Raw genomic sequence first — 17539 nt, 5'->3', positions numbered from 1 at the left:
TCAAAAGCAAAATAAAGACTGCATTCTAGGAATGTACATGCTTTACCTGAATACTTCTATAAATGTATATCTACTGTTAAAATAGAACCAATGGTGAAGCTTCCAACTTACTGAGCGGCGATCTTGATGAATTTTTTCACTAGCTGCACTCGTTTTCCTAGCTGGCTGCAAAGTAGTATCTCTGTGGCTACCCAGAGCTGGACCTCATTACATCTCTGCAGCAAAAGACTCAGGTTCAGTGTGTTCTCACTCTTCCCCTGTCTGCTGAATGTGAAGTATATTAGCTCTTGCTGCAATACAAGCAGATTTACCAAGGTCAATCAGGTAGATATAACAAAAAAAATATATGCAGTCCTATATACAATTTATTACAAGTATACCCAACTATTAAATAATATTTTGTACCCACCAAACTGTGCCATCATTATCTAATTCTAAAATACAAATAAATACAGACTGGACAGTGTTTAAATCATGGACACAGTTATATTTCATTAAATTCTTGCAAATGTTCCAGGTTTGACCAGAGAAAAATTAGCTGTCTCTTGGTTAATACATATACCTAGAACAATGTTTTAGGCTGATGTCACATTGGTGATTCCACTGCTGACAACACTTTGCCAGCAGCAGAAGCACCGACAAGCAGCTTCCACTCCTACCTAATATACACAACAGGGTTGACTTACTAAAAGTAAATTAAAAGTTTACTAAAAGTTAATTAATTTGCACTAGCAAGGGACGTTTCCCTTAGTTGTAGAATGAAGTGAAGCTCTGTTAACTTTCATCATTCAATCATGTGCAAGCAAAAATATATATATTTTTTTAATTTTCCTTACATGGGATTGAATATTCTTTGAAAAGTGAATTTTCACCACATACAGTGAGCTAAGGGGAACTCACTGCATAGTAAACATTTCCTAGCAAAGTGAACAGCCAATTTGCCTTTAGCAATTAGCTAAAGAGGGAGTCACATTAGTAAAGGAACAACACCATAGGAAACATTCCCTGGAATTCATAAAGACTGGTGCAGTCAGATTTTGCAAAAGTTTCCCTTATGTGTTTCAAAAGTGGTGATCTTACCTCATGTATTGAATTGAAGAGACTCCAGTCAAAACTGGTCAATTCTAAAGCAAGATCCCAGGTATTCATTCCCAGGATTCTAACAGATCTGCTCTGAGCCTCTTCATTCTCTGCAAATGGGTTCTACAAAACATAAAAATCCTACATAAATATTTCTCCAAAAAGACAATTAAGAAAGAGGCTGTTAGCAATTGCAATCCAGGCTGAGTGTACTTTATTTCCTCTTCATGTCTGTTCACCTTCAGCAAGATTATGCAGTCAATTTAGGAAAAGGCCTTGAAAGCATGGGAGTGTGATGAATTGACACTCATTGAACAAAGCACTCTGGTCGGAAATTCAATTATAAAAAACTGACCTGGCAGACAGCATAATGAAAATAAATATAGCGCAGGTAGTAATTAACTCTCTAAGTGATAGGCAAGATGGTACAAATAATTGGCAACATGGTTTCCTTTGTGAGGAAACAAAACATAACAACAATAATTAAAGATGTAATGTACCCAATATTCTATCTGTAACAGAGGGCAAGAAATATAGAAAAAGTCAAATTCAACATAACCTTAGAATAACAAGTTACTCTTAGGCCCCTTTAACAAAGGTGTCATGTTTATGCATAAAAAAAAAAAAAAAAAAAAGAATAGAGTTTACATCAGTTTACACCAGTTTCCATCCATTTTCAGTTCAGTTAGTTCAGTTTAAATCAGTTTACATGCATTTATTTATCCGCCCACCAGAGTCCTTAACAACCATGACTCATCCCTGCTGTCAGCAGAATGTAAACAAAAGAGCCAACATAAAAAAAAAAAAAAAAAGCGTGCGGGTTTCCCCCGCCAATCCTTACCAGGCCCTTCAGGTCTGGTATGAATTTTTCGGGGACCTACCCTAAAAATGTAAAAACAAAAATGACGGGAGGCTGTCCCCCCGAGGGGTGACTTATTGGAATCTGGATACTGGCCTTAGTCCTATGTTGAGAAGTATGGGGTAGTACTCATAGTACCCCCTACTCATTTATTTAAAAAATAAATAAATAAAAACAGTCAGTAGCAAATAAAAAACACAAAGACAGTTTTTCAAAAATCCTTTATTAAAAAAATTGGTCATATACGGTCAATAACCTCACTGGTTGAGCAGTCCCTTAGTTTATTTCAGCAGCAGGGAAAAGCGGAATGTCAGTTAGTGGGAGGCAAGTGATGAAGAAGTTGGGTTTGGTGGACGGAGGGTTGTTTTCTCCCATGCGCATCAGCAGCGTTGTTCATCGTGAGTGATGATGGGGGACATATTTTTTTTTATACTAAAGGACTTATCAAAGACCGTCTTGGTGTTTTTTGCATGTTTTACTACTGACTGTATTTTTGGAGAATGAGTAGTACTCCATACTCATTCACATGTTTGGGGGGGGGGGGGGGGAGAGGTGTTATCTGGGGGCCCTCTTGTTAAAGCTTGGACTTTCAGATTCCAATATACATCCAAAGTACCCACCCATGCTCAGGGCATGTGGCCTGGTATGGTTCATGAAGGTGAGACACACACTCACCCCCCCCCCCCCTTTCCTGGCCTGCCAGGCTGCATGCTCGAAAAAGGTTCTGGTATGAATTTTGGTTGGGAACCTCATGCCATTTTTTTTATTTTTGGCTTGAGTCCCCCCCCCCCCCAAAATACAGGCCAAAAGCTTGGTATGTTGTAGCAGGTTTTCCAGGCTTGTGGCCTGATGTGGGCCTGCTATCAGTACCAGTTACTCCTCCAGCCCTTGTGAGCTGCGGCCCTGGGTGTGAGCACTGAGACATTGACAACTCCGGCATCTTTGTTTTGTGGTTTTATTGTATTTAAGGGGATGGGAGAAGGGAATGAGTGGGATATCCCTTTAGGCTTAACTAGATACAATTGTGGGACTTTTCTGGCAAAAATGCCTATTAGCGCTGTCTTGATGCCAGCCGATGCTAGCCAATGCTTCCTGACGCTTGAACACTGTGTAATTACAGAAACTGTGCTGGATTCTCGACTTTAGTCCAGAAGATCAAGGACTGTAGAACTGCTTGACTTGTAACACTACAATAGCTCAGAGTCACTGAATGGCTCCCTCCAGCACTGCACTGGCTGAGAAAGCTCCTTGTAAGTTCCTGTACTGCTGCAACTCTCAACTGGCACACTTCACACTGTGCACTGACACTTCAGGGCCCAAACCGCAGGTGCCCCCTTTACACTTTAAGCTCTTCAGGGTCCACTGTCTATGTACCCCCTCTGTCACTTCAGGGTCCTCAACCTAGGTACCCCCTTTCACAACTAACTGGCACTGGAACCCCAAACCTCTTCTGGAGTGGTCCCCTCTAACTTCAGGCTGACCCCCAGGGGCAATCCTTAGTACTCACGATCTGTGTAGGCTTTCCTGGGACTGGAACCCTCTGACTCTCCGCAGGTTCTGGGCCCACCGGATCCCCTCAGCTTAGCTCAGCACTCTCTGGATCTTCAGGCAGCACCCTGAGATCCTCCTCCTCAGACAGTAGGAGAGACAGCCTTTCTCTCCCTCCTGGGACTCTGCTACCGCCAAAGACATCGTGTCATGTGCCACCCCCAAACTTAAAACCACTCCCAGAATCCTTTGCAGCACAATCTGCCTTCTGGGGTAGTTACAAGCCTGGATGTGTCATCTGATTGGGTTTCCTCCACCGCCCTATGAGAAGCCTCTCACAGAAGCCAGTGGGGAGACTCCCCCTTCAGCAGGCACACCTGGAAACCATGACACCCTGACTAATAAATCACAGCCCTGCTGTTAGGTAGACAAGGCCCACTATACCTTTACCTAGCACCTACCTTTAGGTTGCTACAAGGGATTAGGGAGGATCTCCAGCAATATTGGCTCTTTTGTTTACACTCTGCTGATAAGGAGAGATAAGGGATTAGTCACTGGTTATTAGGACAGCAGCGGGTGGCAGACATAATCAGTTTACATCTGTTTACTTCCATTCAGGTCAGTTTAAACAGAATAGGACAGAGGAAGATGATCATCTGTTTACATCCATTTGCCCATAGAAATGAACTGCTGTCAGTCATTGGATGGATAAACATTGGACAGAAAGAACGCCTGTGTGAAAGGGGCCTTAAAACATTTTTTTCAAACACATGTAACAAACTTAAAGGGGATGTTGTATGAAGAGGGACGCTACGGCTTCAGCTGCGGTGTGGGCAGATGAAGCCGTAGCGTCCCTCTTCGCGTCCCTCTTCCTGGATGTCGGAGTCCCAGAATGCCATGCTCGTCACTTCCGGGGCAGGCGCGTCATCCCGCAGCTGGTTCTGCGCATGCCCAGAAGCTGTTCTAATTAATTTAGCAGGGAATGATGCACCTGCACCAGAAGTGACGAGGGACACCGGTGCAGGCGCATTGACTCCTGGGATTGATGATGCTCATCTCCCAGGAGTCAATGCAATGGAGGAAGTGACGTTGGGGGCCATGGCCGCATAAGAAGCAGGAAGAGTAAGGAAGGTAAGTTAATTTTCATTAAAAATAAGGTAAGTGAAACAAAAAAAAAACATAATTATCCAATTCTTTTTCAGATAACTGATGGTGTAAAGTGAAAAAAGAGGGTGGAACTCCACTTTAATGGAGAAGAGGGCAAGAGGGGGAGTTTCCCCTTCGAATCATCTTTAGTGGAGCTGAGCTCAGAGACCTGAAGCTGTAAACCCTCACTGCGCCAGATGTTCAGCAGCAGGAAAAGGACAGGACAGTCATACAGTGAAAATTTCTACAAAATCTAGCGGCTTGCACATTGTACTTCATTACAGATTAGTAATATACCTAAAGCTGCAAAGATAAAAAGTTGTTCTTAGCTAAATTTTAGCCTTAATGATAAAAGGTGCAGATATTTCAAAAATTATTCTGTTGCTGTATTTTGTGACTTCATGATATTGTTCATACCCTTTAAAGATATAAGAATTCTGCATTCCAAAACCCTAATCAATGCATTCACAGTGTGACCTTATGTATGGACATAGTCAAGGAACTCACCAGTAAATCCTTTTTAATGGACAGTATAGGGACATTATTCCATATATGATTTATAAATTACACATAGCACTGCGCAGGTTAGAAAAATAAAGTTGTAATTTGGTTAGTATAAAGGCACCACTATTATTTCCTCTGTTTTAGCAGTCATATAAATGAGGCCCCATGTTATCTGTGTACATCACTTACCAAAGTCTCACTCTTCCTGTAAGTGTAAATGCGACTCGATGACTCCAGTGACTTTGATAATGCCATTTCTGTTGGCAGAAGTTCATGTTTTTCTATGGAGAGAATCAAGCACTGTTTAGATGCCGAATAATTCAACTGCAAAATGTAAAGAACTTGTGTCCAATTTAAAAGCTGTATTTCTATTGCATGAATGGAAGTTTTGATTTACTAAAGAAGTAGAGGCTATTCACTTAGAAAAGTGCAAAATAAATTAAAATTAAATTTGGCTTACAAAATTCTCTGGAAGTGTGTTCAAATATCCAATCATATGCAAGCCTGTTTTTATTTAAAATTTTCTTTCACATGTAGGGTATTCTGGGGGAACATATTTACTTACTAAGCCAGCTTTTTTCAAGCAGGGTGGCTTGGCAAAACAGCTAAAAAATGTCCAAAAATTGTATACAAGCCAGCGGGTGGATCAAGCCTGTCTTTTAATTATACAAAACCACAGGTTTACATTGCACATCATTAGAACCTTCTAGGCATTCTTACAACCAATGGCGTTATCAGTTGATAAGGAGGATATTGGGCGCCTGCAAAACATCCTTGTTTGCCCCACTTCTACCCCTCTCCATCAGCACTGAGGTTACATTAGCTGAGTGAGGAAGAGAAACTGAGGGAGAAGAGAAACATTGGAATACTAGTCAAAGGTGTGTTTGGGTGTCGTACATGTGTGATGTTGCTGTGTTATGTAGAACTGTTCGTTTTTTACATTTTAGAATGGGGGTTACATTTTAGAAATATGCAGAATTTTAAAGGGTACCGTGACTGAAAAAAGGCTAAGAAACACTGAACTAAGCTATGTAGGTTTTCACTTTGGAAAGTGAAAATTCACTTTTGTTATTGGAATAGCCTCTGGTCCATTTAGTAAATCAATCACAAAGTTTCCTAATTAATAACACAGTGAGGTTGATTTACTTAGGCGATAGAGACTAATTACTTAGCAAAGTGAATGTTCTTTTTGCAAAATGTATGTTCACTGCATTGAAAATGTTAAGGAATAGGGTGAAGGTGTGTTCACTTTGGAAGCCCAATCTTTCTGGCAAAACTCCTTTTTAGTAGAGGCACTACCAGTGCCTGGACATATATGAGGATTTGACCACAGCAACAGTTAAGGCATTCTGTACATCCAGCTGCATGCAAATACAGCAGATAATAGGATGAGCTAGCAAGGCTAAATTTGTGTAACATGCCATTGGGGACGGTCAAGCAAGTTAATAGTATGTGACAAAATCAATAGAAATTCATTGCAAGGCCTTGATGAAGACCCTGCGGCCATTGACAGCTCTTTTGAAAGTATAAACCATTATTTCAAATTTGCAAGCAAAGCAATGGATATGTATTAGTAGCTCTTGTTTAGCAGATCTACCACCTGTGTAGTACAACAAACAGGTTAGATTCATCGCTCTGTAATCAAGGGTAGCAAACAAGATTTTTTTAAACTGATTTAGTCTCTGTGAGTTATTCATGTTTGGTGTGAGCTCATGGAACTGTGTTGGTATAAGAAAGGAAGACAGGACTCTGGCTGCAATGATGGTATTGTACAGGGAAATGAAGATGTATAAAAAAAGTATTTGGCAGACATGCTTCTATACAGTAACATGCTTTGTTGAAATTTGTGGGCGGGGTCACAAGAAAATTACATATTGATCTTTCAAGATATATATCTTCAAGATATGTGACAAAAGGTCACTGTGGTGAATCCAGGAATAAAAACTACTAGTCGATAAATATATATGTATTCAGTTAGACAATAAGTAGGTAAATAAGGCTATTAGGAGAAAATTACTGCTTTCAAAAGAGATATATACCATGTATTGGTATGAGCACAAAGCTTAAAATGGTATTAAACCCCAAACCAAAAATGTAATATATTGCAGCTTATCAATCCTTAGATGTGGTGGCTGCATTAGTCTTCTTTTTTTAGATGTTTTTCCCTCTGTTATCACCTGGTGATATATACAGTATGTACACCCCTCACATTTTTGAAAATATTGTATTAAATCTTTTCATGTGACAACACTGAAGAAATGACACTTTGCTACAATGTAAAGTAGTGAGTGTACAGCTTGTATAAGAGTGTACATTTTCTGCACCCTCAAAATAACTCAACACACAGCCATTCATGTCTAAACCGCTGGCAACAAAAGTGAGTACATTTCCTAAGTGGAAATGTCCGAATTGGGCCCAAAGTGTCAATATGTTGTGTGGCCACCAATATTTTCTAGCACTGCCTTAATCCTCTTGGGCATGGAGTTCACCAGAGCTTCACAGGTTGCCACTGGAGTCCTCTTCCACTCCTCCATGACAACATCACGGAGCTGGTGGAGGTTAGAGACCTTGCGCTCCTCCACCTTTCATTTGAGGATGCCCCACAGATGCTCAATAGGGTTTAGGTCTGGAGACATGCTTGGCCAGTCCATCATCTTTACCCTCAGCTTCTTCAGCAAAGCAGTGGTCATCTTGGAGGTGTGTTTGGGGTCTTTATTGTGTTGGAATACTGCCCTGTGGCTCAGTCTCCAAAGGGAGGGGATCATGCTCTGCTTCAGTATGTCACAGTACATGTTGTCATTCATGGTTCCCTCAAATGAACTGTAGCTGCCCAGTGCTGTCAGCACTCATGCAGCCCCAGACCATGACACTCCCACCACCATGCTTAACTGTAGGCAAGACACACTTGTCTTTGTACTCCTCACCTGGTTGTCGCCACACACACACTTTACACCTTCTGAACCAAATAGGTTTATTTTGGTCTCATCAAACCACAGGACATGGTTCCAGCAATCCATGTCCATAGTCTGCTTGTCTTCTGCAAACTGTTTGCAGGCTTTCTTGTGCATCATCTTTGGAAGAGGCTTCCTTTTGGGATGACAGCCATGCAGATCAATTTGATGCAATGTGCGGCAAATGGTCTGAGCACTGACAGACTGACCTCCCACCCCTTCAACCTCTGCAGCAATGCTGGCAGCACTCATACGTCTATTTCCCAAAGACAACCTCTGGATATGATACTTAGCATGTGCACTCAACTTCTTTGGTCGACCATGGCGAGGCCTGTTCTGAGTATAATCTGTCCTGGTAAACCGCTGTATGGTCTTGGCCACCATGCTGCAGCTCAGTTTCAGGGTCTTGGCAATCTTCTTATAGCCAAGGCCATCTTTATGTAAAGCAACAATTATTTTTTTCAGATCCTCAGAGAGTTCTTTGCCATGAGGTGCCATGTTGACCTGCTAGTGACCAGTATGAGAGAGTGAGAGCGATAAAACCAAATTTAACACACCTGCTCCCCATTCATACCCGAGACCTTGTAACACTAATGAGTCACATGACACCAGGGAGGGAAAATGGCTAATTGGGCCCAATTTGGACATTTTAAGTTACGGTTGTACTCACTTTTGTTGCTAGCGGTTTAGACATTAATGGCTGTGTGTTGAGTTATTTTGAGGGGACAGAAAATTTACAATGTTATACAAGCTGTACACTCACTACTTTACATTGCAGCAAAGTGTAATTTCTTTATTGTTGTCACATGAAAAGGTATAATAAAATATTTACAAAAATGTGAGGGGTGTACTCACTTTTGTGGGATACTGTATAAATATTTATACACACGCACAGACATTGATATTACATTTACATGATAACTCCGTCCTTCATTGTCAATGTCTTATTTGTTAATGATTTGTCAAAGGTCCCATAATCCATTTAATCAGGAAGGTCTACTTCAACTTGATTGGCAAACTGAATAAACATATACCAGAGTGCTTGAAAGAAAAAGATGTTGAACCAAGTTCTTCCAATCATTCTTCAACTATTAGTTTCCAATGTAGGTTTAGCAAAGCACATTTTATTTGCATTTTAAATCTATTAAATAAAGGGTGAGAATTTTATGATAATGCTTGGTTTAATGCTTTCAGAACAGCTGGCAGATCCAGACAGGTAGCTGAGCAATTCTTTACTTTTCTTGTAAAGCTGGTACCTGCCTCCTGTCACTGCCCTGTTCAGGTTTGTGTCAGGTTTAATTTAAGCATATTGTTCCATACTCTTTTTAGAATCTTAAGAGATTGTTAAATAAAAGACTACAATATGACACCCGCTTCCCTTTCCTTAATTCTACTTTATGATATGATTTTTGTTTACATGTGTAAAACTAGGCTTGTCTATAGGAAAGTATAGTCAAGATAATTTTTTTTTCCTGTGTTTAAGTTACTGTTGTAAGCTTCACACATACAAATGAGCATAAACCTTTGTAAGAACTGGGAAGCATGTTGAACTGCATGCCTGCAAGAGGCAGACTAATGTTAAGAGAAGTAGTGGGGTGACTAGCTGTCACTATGGCAACAGCCCTCTACTTGAAATTCTGCACATTAGTTGCAGTCACACAGCTGAGCACTTCCCCTGGGGCAGATGAGTACCTGCGCTAGAAATTGTCAGCCATTATTCTTCTGTGACACCAGTAATTGTGGAATTAGCATGGAATTGGAATTACCCCCAGAAAACGTAACAGTGACCAAAGCCAGGTCCTCTTCAGCATGCTGTATCCGCTCAGCCACTATCTTCAGGATATCTTGTACAGTGCTGGATACCTTTGTCCTGATGCTGACGTAGGAGTGATCTGTTATGTAGACTCGGCAGAAAACTGCACAAAAAAGGCAGGGGAAAAAGGGTGAGCATTCCATGATGAACTCAGTAAAACTCTGCCGCTGTCAGATACTGTGTTGCTGCTATGCATGGTAAATGGACAGCACACGGCCTGACAGCCTAAACAGCAGAATGCCTTAACCATCCGCATTCTGGAAGATAACATGCCCACAAATATCTTTTTACAATGGAAGTCCAGCAAAAATGTAGCACTGTTTAAAAAATGTTTAAGAATACATTTTGTTTGCATTATATTGCTTTTGTTGGGTATCTGCAATGTAAAGCAAACACAAGCAAATGACTGTTTTTAAAGCCAAAATCTGATGGATTAAATGAAAACTGTATGATGTATATATACAGTGCATCCGGAATGTATTCACAGCGCTTCACTTTTTATGTTACAGCCTTATTCCATAATGGATTCAATTCATTATTTTCCTTGACATTCTACAAACAATATGACATAAAGACAACATGAAAGAACTTTGTGTGAATTTTTTGCAAATGTATTAAAAATTAAAAAGGAAAAAAATCACATGTACATAAGTATTCACAACCTTTGTTCAATACATTGTTGAAGTACCTTTGTCACCAATTACAGCATCAAATCTTTTTGAGTATGATACTACAAGTGGCACATGTATTTTTGGGCAGTTTTTCCCATTGTTCTTTGCAGGACCTCTCTCTTCAGCTCCATCAGGTTGGATGGGGAGCATCGGTGCACAGCCATTTTCAGATTTCTCCAGAGATGTTCAAACAGGTTCAAGTCTGGGCTCTGGCTGCACCACTCAGGGACATTAACAGAGTTGTCCTGTAGCCACACCTTTGTTATCTTGGCTGTGTGCTTGGGGTTCGCCCCAGTCTGAGGTCCAGAGTGCTCTGGAGCAGGTTTTCATCAAGGATGTCTCTAGTTGCTGCATTTATCTTTCCCTCGATCCTGACTAGTCTCCCAGTTCCTGCTGCTGAAAAACATCCCCACAACATGATGCTGCCACCACCATACTTTACTGTAGGGATGGTATTGGCCAGGTGATGAACAGTGCCTGGTTTGCTCCAGACATGACGCTTGCCATTCAGGCCAATGAGTTCACTCTTTGTTTCATCAGAGCATTTTGTTTCTCATGGTCTGAGAGTCCTTCAGGTGTCTTTTGACAAACTCCAGGCAGGCTGTCATGGGCCTTTTACTGAGGAGTGACTTCCGTCTGGCCACTTTCTTATACAGGCCTGATTGGTGTAGTGCTCCAGAGACGGCTGTTCTTCTTGAAGGTTCTTTACTGTCCACAGAAAAACGCTGGAGCTCTGTAAGAGTGACCATCGGGTTTCTGAGTACCTTCCTGACTAAGGCCCTTCTCCCTCGATCACTCAGTTTGACCAGGCAGCTCACTCTAGGAAGAGGCCTGGAGCTTCCAAACTTCTTCCATTTATGGATTATGGAGTTCACTGTGCTCATTGGGACCTTCAATGCTGCAGACAATTATTCATACTCTTCCCCAGATCTGTGCCTCGATACAATCCTGTCTAGGAGGTCTACAAACAATTTTTTTGGACTACATGGCTTGGTTTGTGCTCTGACATGCACTGTTATGTGTGGGACCTTATATAGACAGGTGTGTGTGCCTTTCTAAATCATGCCTAATCAATTGAATTTATCACAGGTGGACTCCAATCAAGTTGTAGAAGCATCTCAAGGATGATCAGTGGAAACAGGATGCACCTTTAGCTCAATTTTGAGTGTCATGGGAAAGGCTGTGAATACTTAGGTACATGTGATTATTTTGGTTTTTATTCTTAATAAATTTGCAAAGAGTTCAAACAAACTTCTTTCACATTGTCATTATGGGGTATTGTTTGTAGAATTTTGAGGAAAAAAATGAATTTAATCAGTTTTGGAATAAGGCTGTAAGCCTGTAACATAACAAAATGTGGAAAAAGTGAAGCACTGTGAATACTTTCCAGATGCACTGTATTTATATAACTTTATCATATTCAGAACAGTGACAACACACCAAACACTACCAGACTCATTTATTGTATGAATGTGTAACTGTACAATAGAAAACAACTCAGAAAACAGGTTTCAGATGATGTGAGCATTCGAACTGTACAGTAACTGCGCAGAACACCGCCAGGGGGCATTTATGAAATGTTAACAGCTTGAAAAGTGAACAGCTTCTTTAACTGAAAGATTGTTTTTGTGTTGTGTGCTTTTTTTCTTCTTATTATAAACACACAGCTGCATACTTTTAACTAAGCTGTATGGTGGATACTCAGTTTATTAGTATAATTTTGCCCAAGTACAGAATCTGGCCTCTTTTCACACAGCACAAGAACATTTAAAAAATGTCTTTATAGTGGGTACTCTTACATTAAAGTGGTAGCCCAAATATATGTAGAGAGGGGGTGTACGTGACCAGTGTTCAAATGTGCCACATCCCTAATAAACAGTACACAAAAAGGGGTTCCCCTAAATGGGACTTTTTAGGCACAGAAAAATATAATGATATTGTAATCAATAATCTTCAAAAAGGTGATGATTTTATTAAATGTGTATAAACAAAAGATTAAAAACATATACAAGCTAGACCAGATGACAATGATACAACCAAACACTAGAACTTTAACCCGACATGTTTCGAAGATAATAACTTTCTCTTCTTCTTCAGGGGAAGCTCAAGTAAGTGTTCTATTAATAGAAAGATATGTATATAAGTATTATATATTTGAATATACAAAAACAGATTCAGGAGTATAGTATTGGAGACACTTAAAAGGTTGATGGTATCTGGACTTAATAGCTTGTAAATAGGATTAAAACCAAAGGGCTGGGCTTGGTCTGACTAGCGGTGTAGGCTGCTGATGTAGTTATGCAGATAGAGTGGTATAGCAAGGTAGGTCAGGCATGAGTTTCCCACTGCAGGCATCTGAAGTCCAAAAAAATTAGGAAGCCAGATCAGGTGCCATATCCAATCCCCTCCACTGATGGTATCTTAAGCCAGACAGCTGGTAAAAGGAATAAAAAAGGGGCTAAATTTAGAATTCTGGAAAGGTAATGCTTTACAAGGTCTGTGAGCACAAAAGTGCTCAAAGTCTAAGTTACTGAATGGCATCAAATTAAAATAAAGGTGGCTCAGTTTTACCTTATAGGATGTGTGGTTGAATGTGCAGATCCTCTCCAGCGAGCAGACAGCAAATACTGTGCTGCCTGGACGCTGGGAGGAAGTCTATAAAGAGGTAGCTTAATTGGGGAAAGAGGCAACAGCTGGCATCCAGGAATGGGCTTCCTGGATCGCCAGGGCCGGACCCGCCCCTATCCGACGTGTACGCCGCGTAGCGGCGTGACGTGGAGTGGGCGGGGCCGGCGCTTGTGTTCCACTGGCACGGCGTCCGAAAACCGGAAGTTCAAGGGAACATCCGGTCTTCGGTTGGTGCGCACAAACCCGGAGGAAGTGCTGGATGGAAGCTAGCACCAATAGGAGACATCGCGATGTAGCGATGTGTCTTAACCGTGCCGGGATGTCTGCAGAGAAATATGTCTAGAAATATTTGCATCTGTAGATTCAATTGATTCCATTGGATCTAATTCTTTTTCTCTAACTTATGGTCTTTCTAGACATATTTTTTGCATTTAGGTTGGTCTTTGGGTCCCTCTCTGCAGACATCCCGGCACGGTGGAGACACATCGCTACATCGCAATGTCTCCTATTGGTGCTAGCTTCCATCCAGCACTTCCTCCGGGTTTGTGCGCACCAACCGAAGACCGGATGTTCCCTTGAACTTCCGGTTTTCGGACGCCGTGCCGGTGGAACACAAGCGCCGGCCCCGCCCACTCCACGTCACGCCGCTACACGGCGTACACGTCGGATGGGGGCGGGTCCGGCCCTGGCGATCCAGGAAGCCCATTCCTGGACGCCAGCTGTTGCCTCTTTCCCCAATTAAGCTACCTCTTTATAGACTTCCTCCCAGCGTCCAGGCAGCACAGTATTTGCTGTCTGCTCGCTGGAGAGGATCTGCACATTTAACCATACATCCTATAAGGTAAAACTGAGCCACCTTTATTTTAATTTGATGCCATTCAGTAACTTAGACTTTGAGCACTTTTGTGCTCACAGACCTTGTAAAGCATAACCTTTCCAGAATTCTAAATTTAGCCCCTTTTTTATTCCTTTTACCAGCTGTCTGGCTTAAGATACCATCAGTGGAGGGGATTGGATATGGCACCTGATCTGGCTTCCTAATTTTTTTGGACTTCAGATGCCTGCAGTGGGAAACTCACGCCTGACCTACCTTGCTATACCACTCTATCTGCATAACTACATCAGCAGCCTACACCGCTAGTCAGACCAAGCCCAGCCCTTTGGTTTTAATCCTATTTACAAGCTATTAAGTCCAGATACCATCAACCTTGTAAGTGTCTCCAATACTATACTCCTGAATCTGTTTTTGTATATTCAAATATATAATACTTATATACATATCTTTCTATTAATAGAACACTTACTTGAGCTTCCCCTGAAGAAGAAGAGAAAGTTATTATCTTCGAAACATGTCGGGTTAAAGTTCTAGTGTTTGGTTGTATCATTGTCATCTGGTCTAGCTTGTATATGTTTTTAATCTTTTGTTTATACACATTTAATAAAATCATCACCTTTTTGAAGATTATTGATTACAATATCATTATATTTTTCTGTGCCTAAAAAGTCCCATTTAGGGGAACCCCTTTTTGTGTGCCCAAATATATGTAGTGTATTGAATAAAGTGGGATCCTCTTTCAGGTTTATATACAGTATCTCACAAAAGTGAGTACACCCCTCATTTTTGTAAATATTTTATTATATCTTTTCATGTGACAACACTGAAGAAATGACACTTTTCTACAATGTAAAGTAGTGAGTGTACAGCTTGTATAACAGTGTAAATTTGCTGTCTCTTCAAAATAATTCAACACACAGCCATTAATGTCTAAAAAGCTGGCTACAAAAGCGGGTACACCCCTAAGTGAAAATGTCCAAATTGGGCCCAAAGTGTCAATATTTTGTGTGGCCACTATTATTTTCCAGCACTGCCTTAACCCTCTTGGGCATGGAGTTCACCAGAGCTTCACAGGCTGCCACTGGAGTCCTCTTCCACTCCTTCATGATGACATCAGAAAGCTGGTGGATGTTAGAGACCTTGCGCTCCTCCACCTTCCATTTGAAGATGCCCCACAGATGCTCAATAGGGTTTAGGTCTGGAGACATGCTTGGCCAGTCCATCACCTTTACCCTCAGCTTCTTTAGCAAGGCTGTGGTCATCTTGGAGGTGTGTTTGGGGTCATTATCATGTTGGAATACTGCCCTGCCGCCCAGTCTCTGAACGGAAGGGATCATGCTCGAAGTCACAGTAAATGTTGGCATTCATAATCCCTCAATGACCTGTAGCTCCTAAGTGCCAGCAGCACTCATGCAGCCCCAGACCATGACACTCCCACCACCATGCTTGACTGTAGACAAGACACACTTGTCTTTGTGCTCCTCACCTGGTTGCTGCCACACACAAATAAGTTTATCTTGGTCTCATCAGATCACAGGACATGGTTTCAGTAATCCATGTCCTTAGTCTGCTTGTCTTCTGCAAACTGTTTGGGGGCTTTCTGGTTCATCATCTTTAGAAGAGGCTTCCTTCTGGGACGACAGCCATGCAGACCAATTTGATGCAATGTGTGACGTATGGTCTGAGCACTGACAGGCTGACCTCCCACCCCTTCACCCTCTGCAGCAAAGCTGGCAGAACTCATACGTCTATTTCCCAAAGACAACCTCTGGATATGATGCTTAGCACGTGCACTCAACCACTTTGGTCGACCATAACGAGGCCTGTTCTGAGTGGAACCTGTCCTGGTAAACTCAGAGAGTTCTTTGCTATGAGGTGCCATGTTGAACTTCCAGTGACCAGTATGAGAGAGTGAGAGCGATTACACCAAATGTAACGCACCTGCTCCCTATCCACACCTGAGACCTTGTAACACTAATGAGTCACATGACACCGAGCAGGGAAAATGGCTAATTGGGTCCAATTTGGACATTCTGACTTAAGGGTGTATTCGCTTTTGTTGCCAGTGGTTTAGACAATAATGGCTGTGTGTTGAGTTATTTTGAGGGGAAAGCAAATTTACACTGTTATATAAGCTGTACACTCACTACTTTACATTGTAGCAAAGTGTCATTTCTTCAGTGTTGTCACATGAAAAGATATAATCAATTATTTACAAAAATGTGAGGGGTGTACTCACTTTTGTGAGATACTGTAGATATCTCTGTCCTTCTCAGTGGCCACCAGGACAGGAAGTGAAGGGAAATCATCTCCTTGGGAACAAAAGGTTTCAAAGCCTTCCCCACTCCATAGGCTTGTGCACAGGGTGTGCCTGATGTATCTGGGAACATCCTAATCATCCCATGTGGCACTGATTCCCCCTGCTACCCAGGCTCTCCCCTGTGTTGCGCCCAACAGCATGCTGGCTTCCATCCTCTCCCATCAGCTGCTGTGGGGGATGTTTGAGGATAGAGAGCAAGGAAAAGGGCCAGTAAATATGCCATTTACTGACCCTTTCCTTTTCTAAATTAATACAGTGAGTTATCAGTATTGATCTCTCACAGTGTTCATTTATAACTGAAGCATAGTAAACTGTGTTCACTATGCTTTCATGAACAGGAAGCTACTCAACACAGAGCACTTCCAATTCATTCACTGGCCAGTCTTTCTCTATCTCAAAGTGAGACATTAGGGGTCTGTTTAGACTCCTGATATTTCACTAAAGCCAACCAAAGGGACTCCTAAAAAAATTGTAAAAAAATAATAAAAACTATTTAAAAAAAACTAGTGACACCCATCTTTGCCCTACTGACACATTCACTGCTCTATTGACTGATACCATCCCCTGACCTACTGACACCAACCTAACTCATCATTAATGCTGATACCATAAGCTAACTCATCATTAATGCTGATACCATAAGCTTACAAGAGTATGCTGTAGAAATAAATACATAGCTGCTGTCTACAGTAACTAGATTCTATCTTTAACTTTCCTAGGATGGATTGGCCGCTACTGGCAACAAGTCCTTCTCTTTTAAAGGTTATCCTTCTTTCATCCAAGTTAACGTCTAGAGGAAGTCTAACTCAATCTGCCCTTCAAAAACACATTGCAATTGGTAATCTGAGTTGTTTTTTATGTACAAGGTGAATAAAAAATGACTACTCATAAACTAACACTGGCCATAGACATTTAGAATCTTGGCCAGTTCAGCAGTTACGGTAGTGTTTACGTCTTCTTTGACAGGTAGACTTTCAATCTACAGTTATTAACCCTACTCATTCCTAATTTATCAATATCTTCTTGGAAAGTCTGTAAGTATCTATTTTACATAGAATTGTCTGCAGATCACTTTTCATAAATCCACTAGAACTCAAATAGGCTTAAAAATAATATAAAATGTGAATGTAATTTAAAATAGAAAAAAACTTTTTTCCACTATGGCTATTAATTATAGGAATATCAGCTCCAGACTGCATATATAGCCCTCAGCTACCATACGCCAAAATACTGTACAATTGCCC

General features: G+C 41.3%; 1 protein-coding gene across 1 annotated transcript in view; it reads right to left on the bottom strand.

The window, feature by feature from the left end:
* The window catches only part of RAPGEF5 (Rap guanine nucleotide exchange factor 5), a 473922-nt gene that overhangs the window by 38373 nt on the left and 418010 nt on the right, over nucleotides 1-17539 (bottom strand). Inside the window, exons 17-20 of the mRNA XM_082257324.1 lie at nucleotides 9795-9944; nucleotides 5267-5358; nucleotides 1081-1203; nucleotides 112-290 (exon numbers count right to left, since the gene is read on the bottom strand). Coding sequence (XP_082113450.1) covers nucleotides 112-290; nucleotides 1081-1203; nucleotides 5267-5358; nucleotides 9795-9944 — 544 coding nt within the window. The remainder of the gene's footprint in view (nucleotides 1-111; nucleotides 291-1080; nucleotides 1204-5266; nucleotides 5359-9794; nucleotides 9945-17539) is intronic.

The sequence above is a fragment of the Pelophylax lessonae genome (genome assembly GCF_965119305.1).
Source record: "Pelophylax lessonae genome assembly, chromosome: 5".
Lineage (NCBI taxonomy): Eukaryota > Metazoa > Chordata > Amphibia > Anura > Ranidae > Pelophylax > Pelophylax lessonae.
Note: the sequence above shows the minus strand (reverse complement) of the source record. Positions and strands in the feature narration are given on the sequence as shown.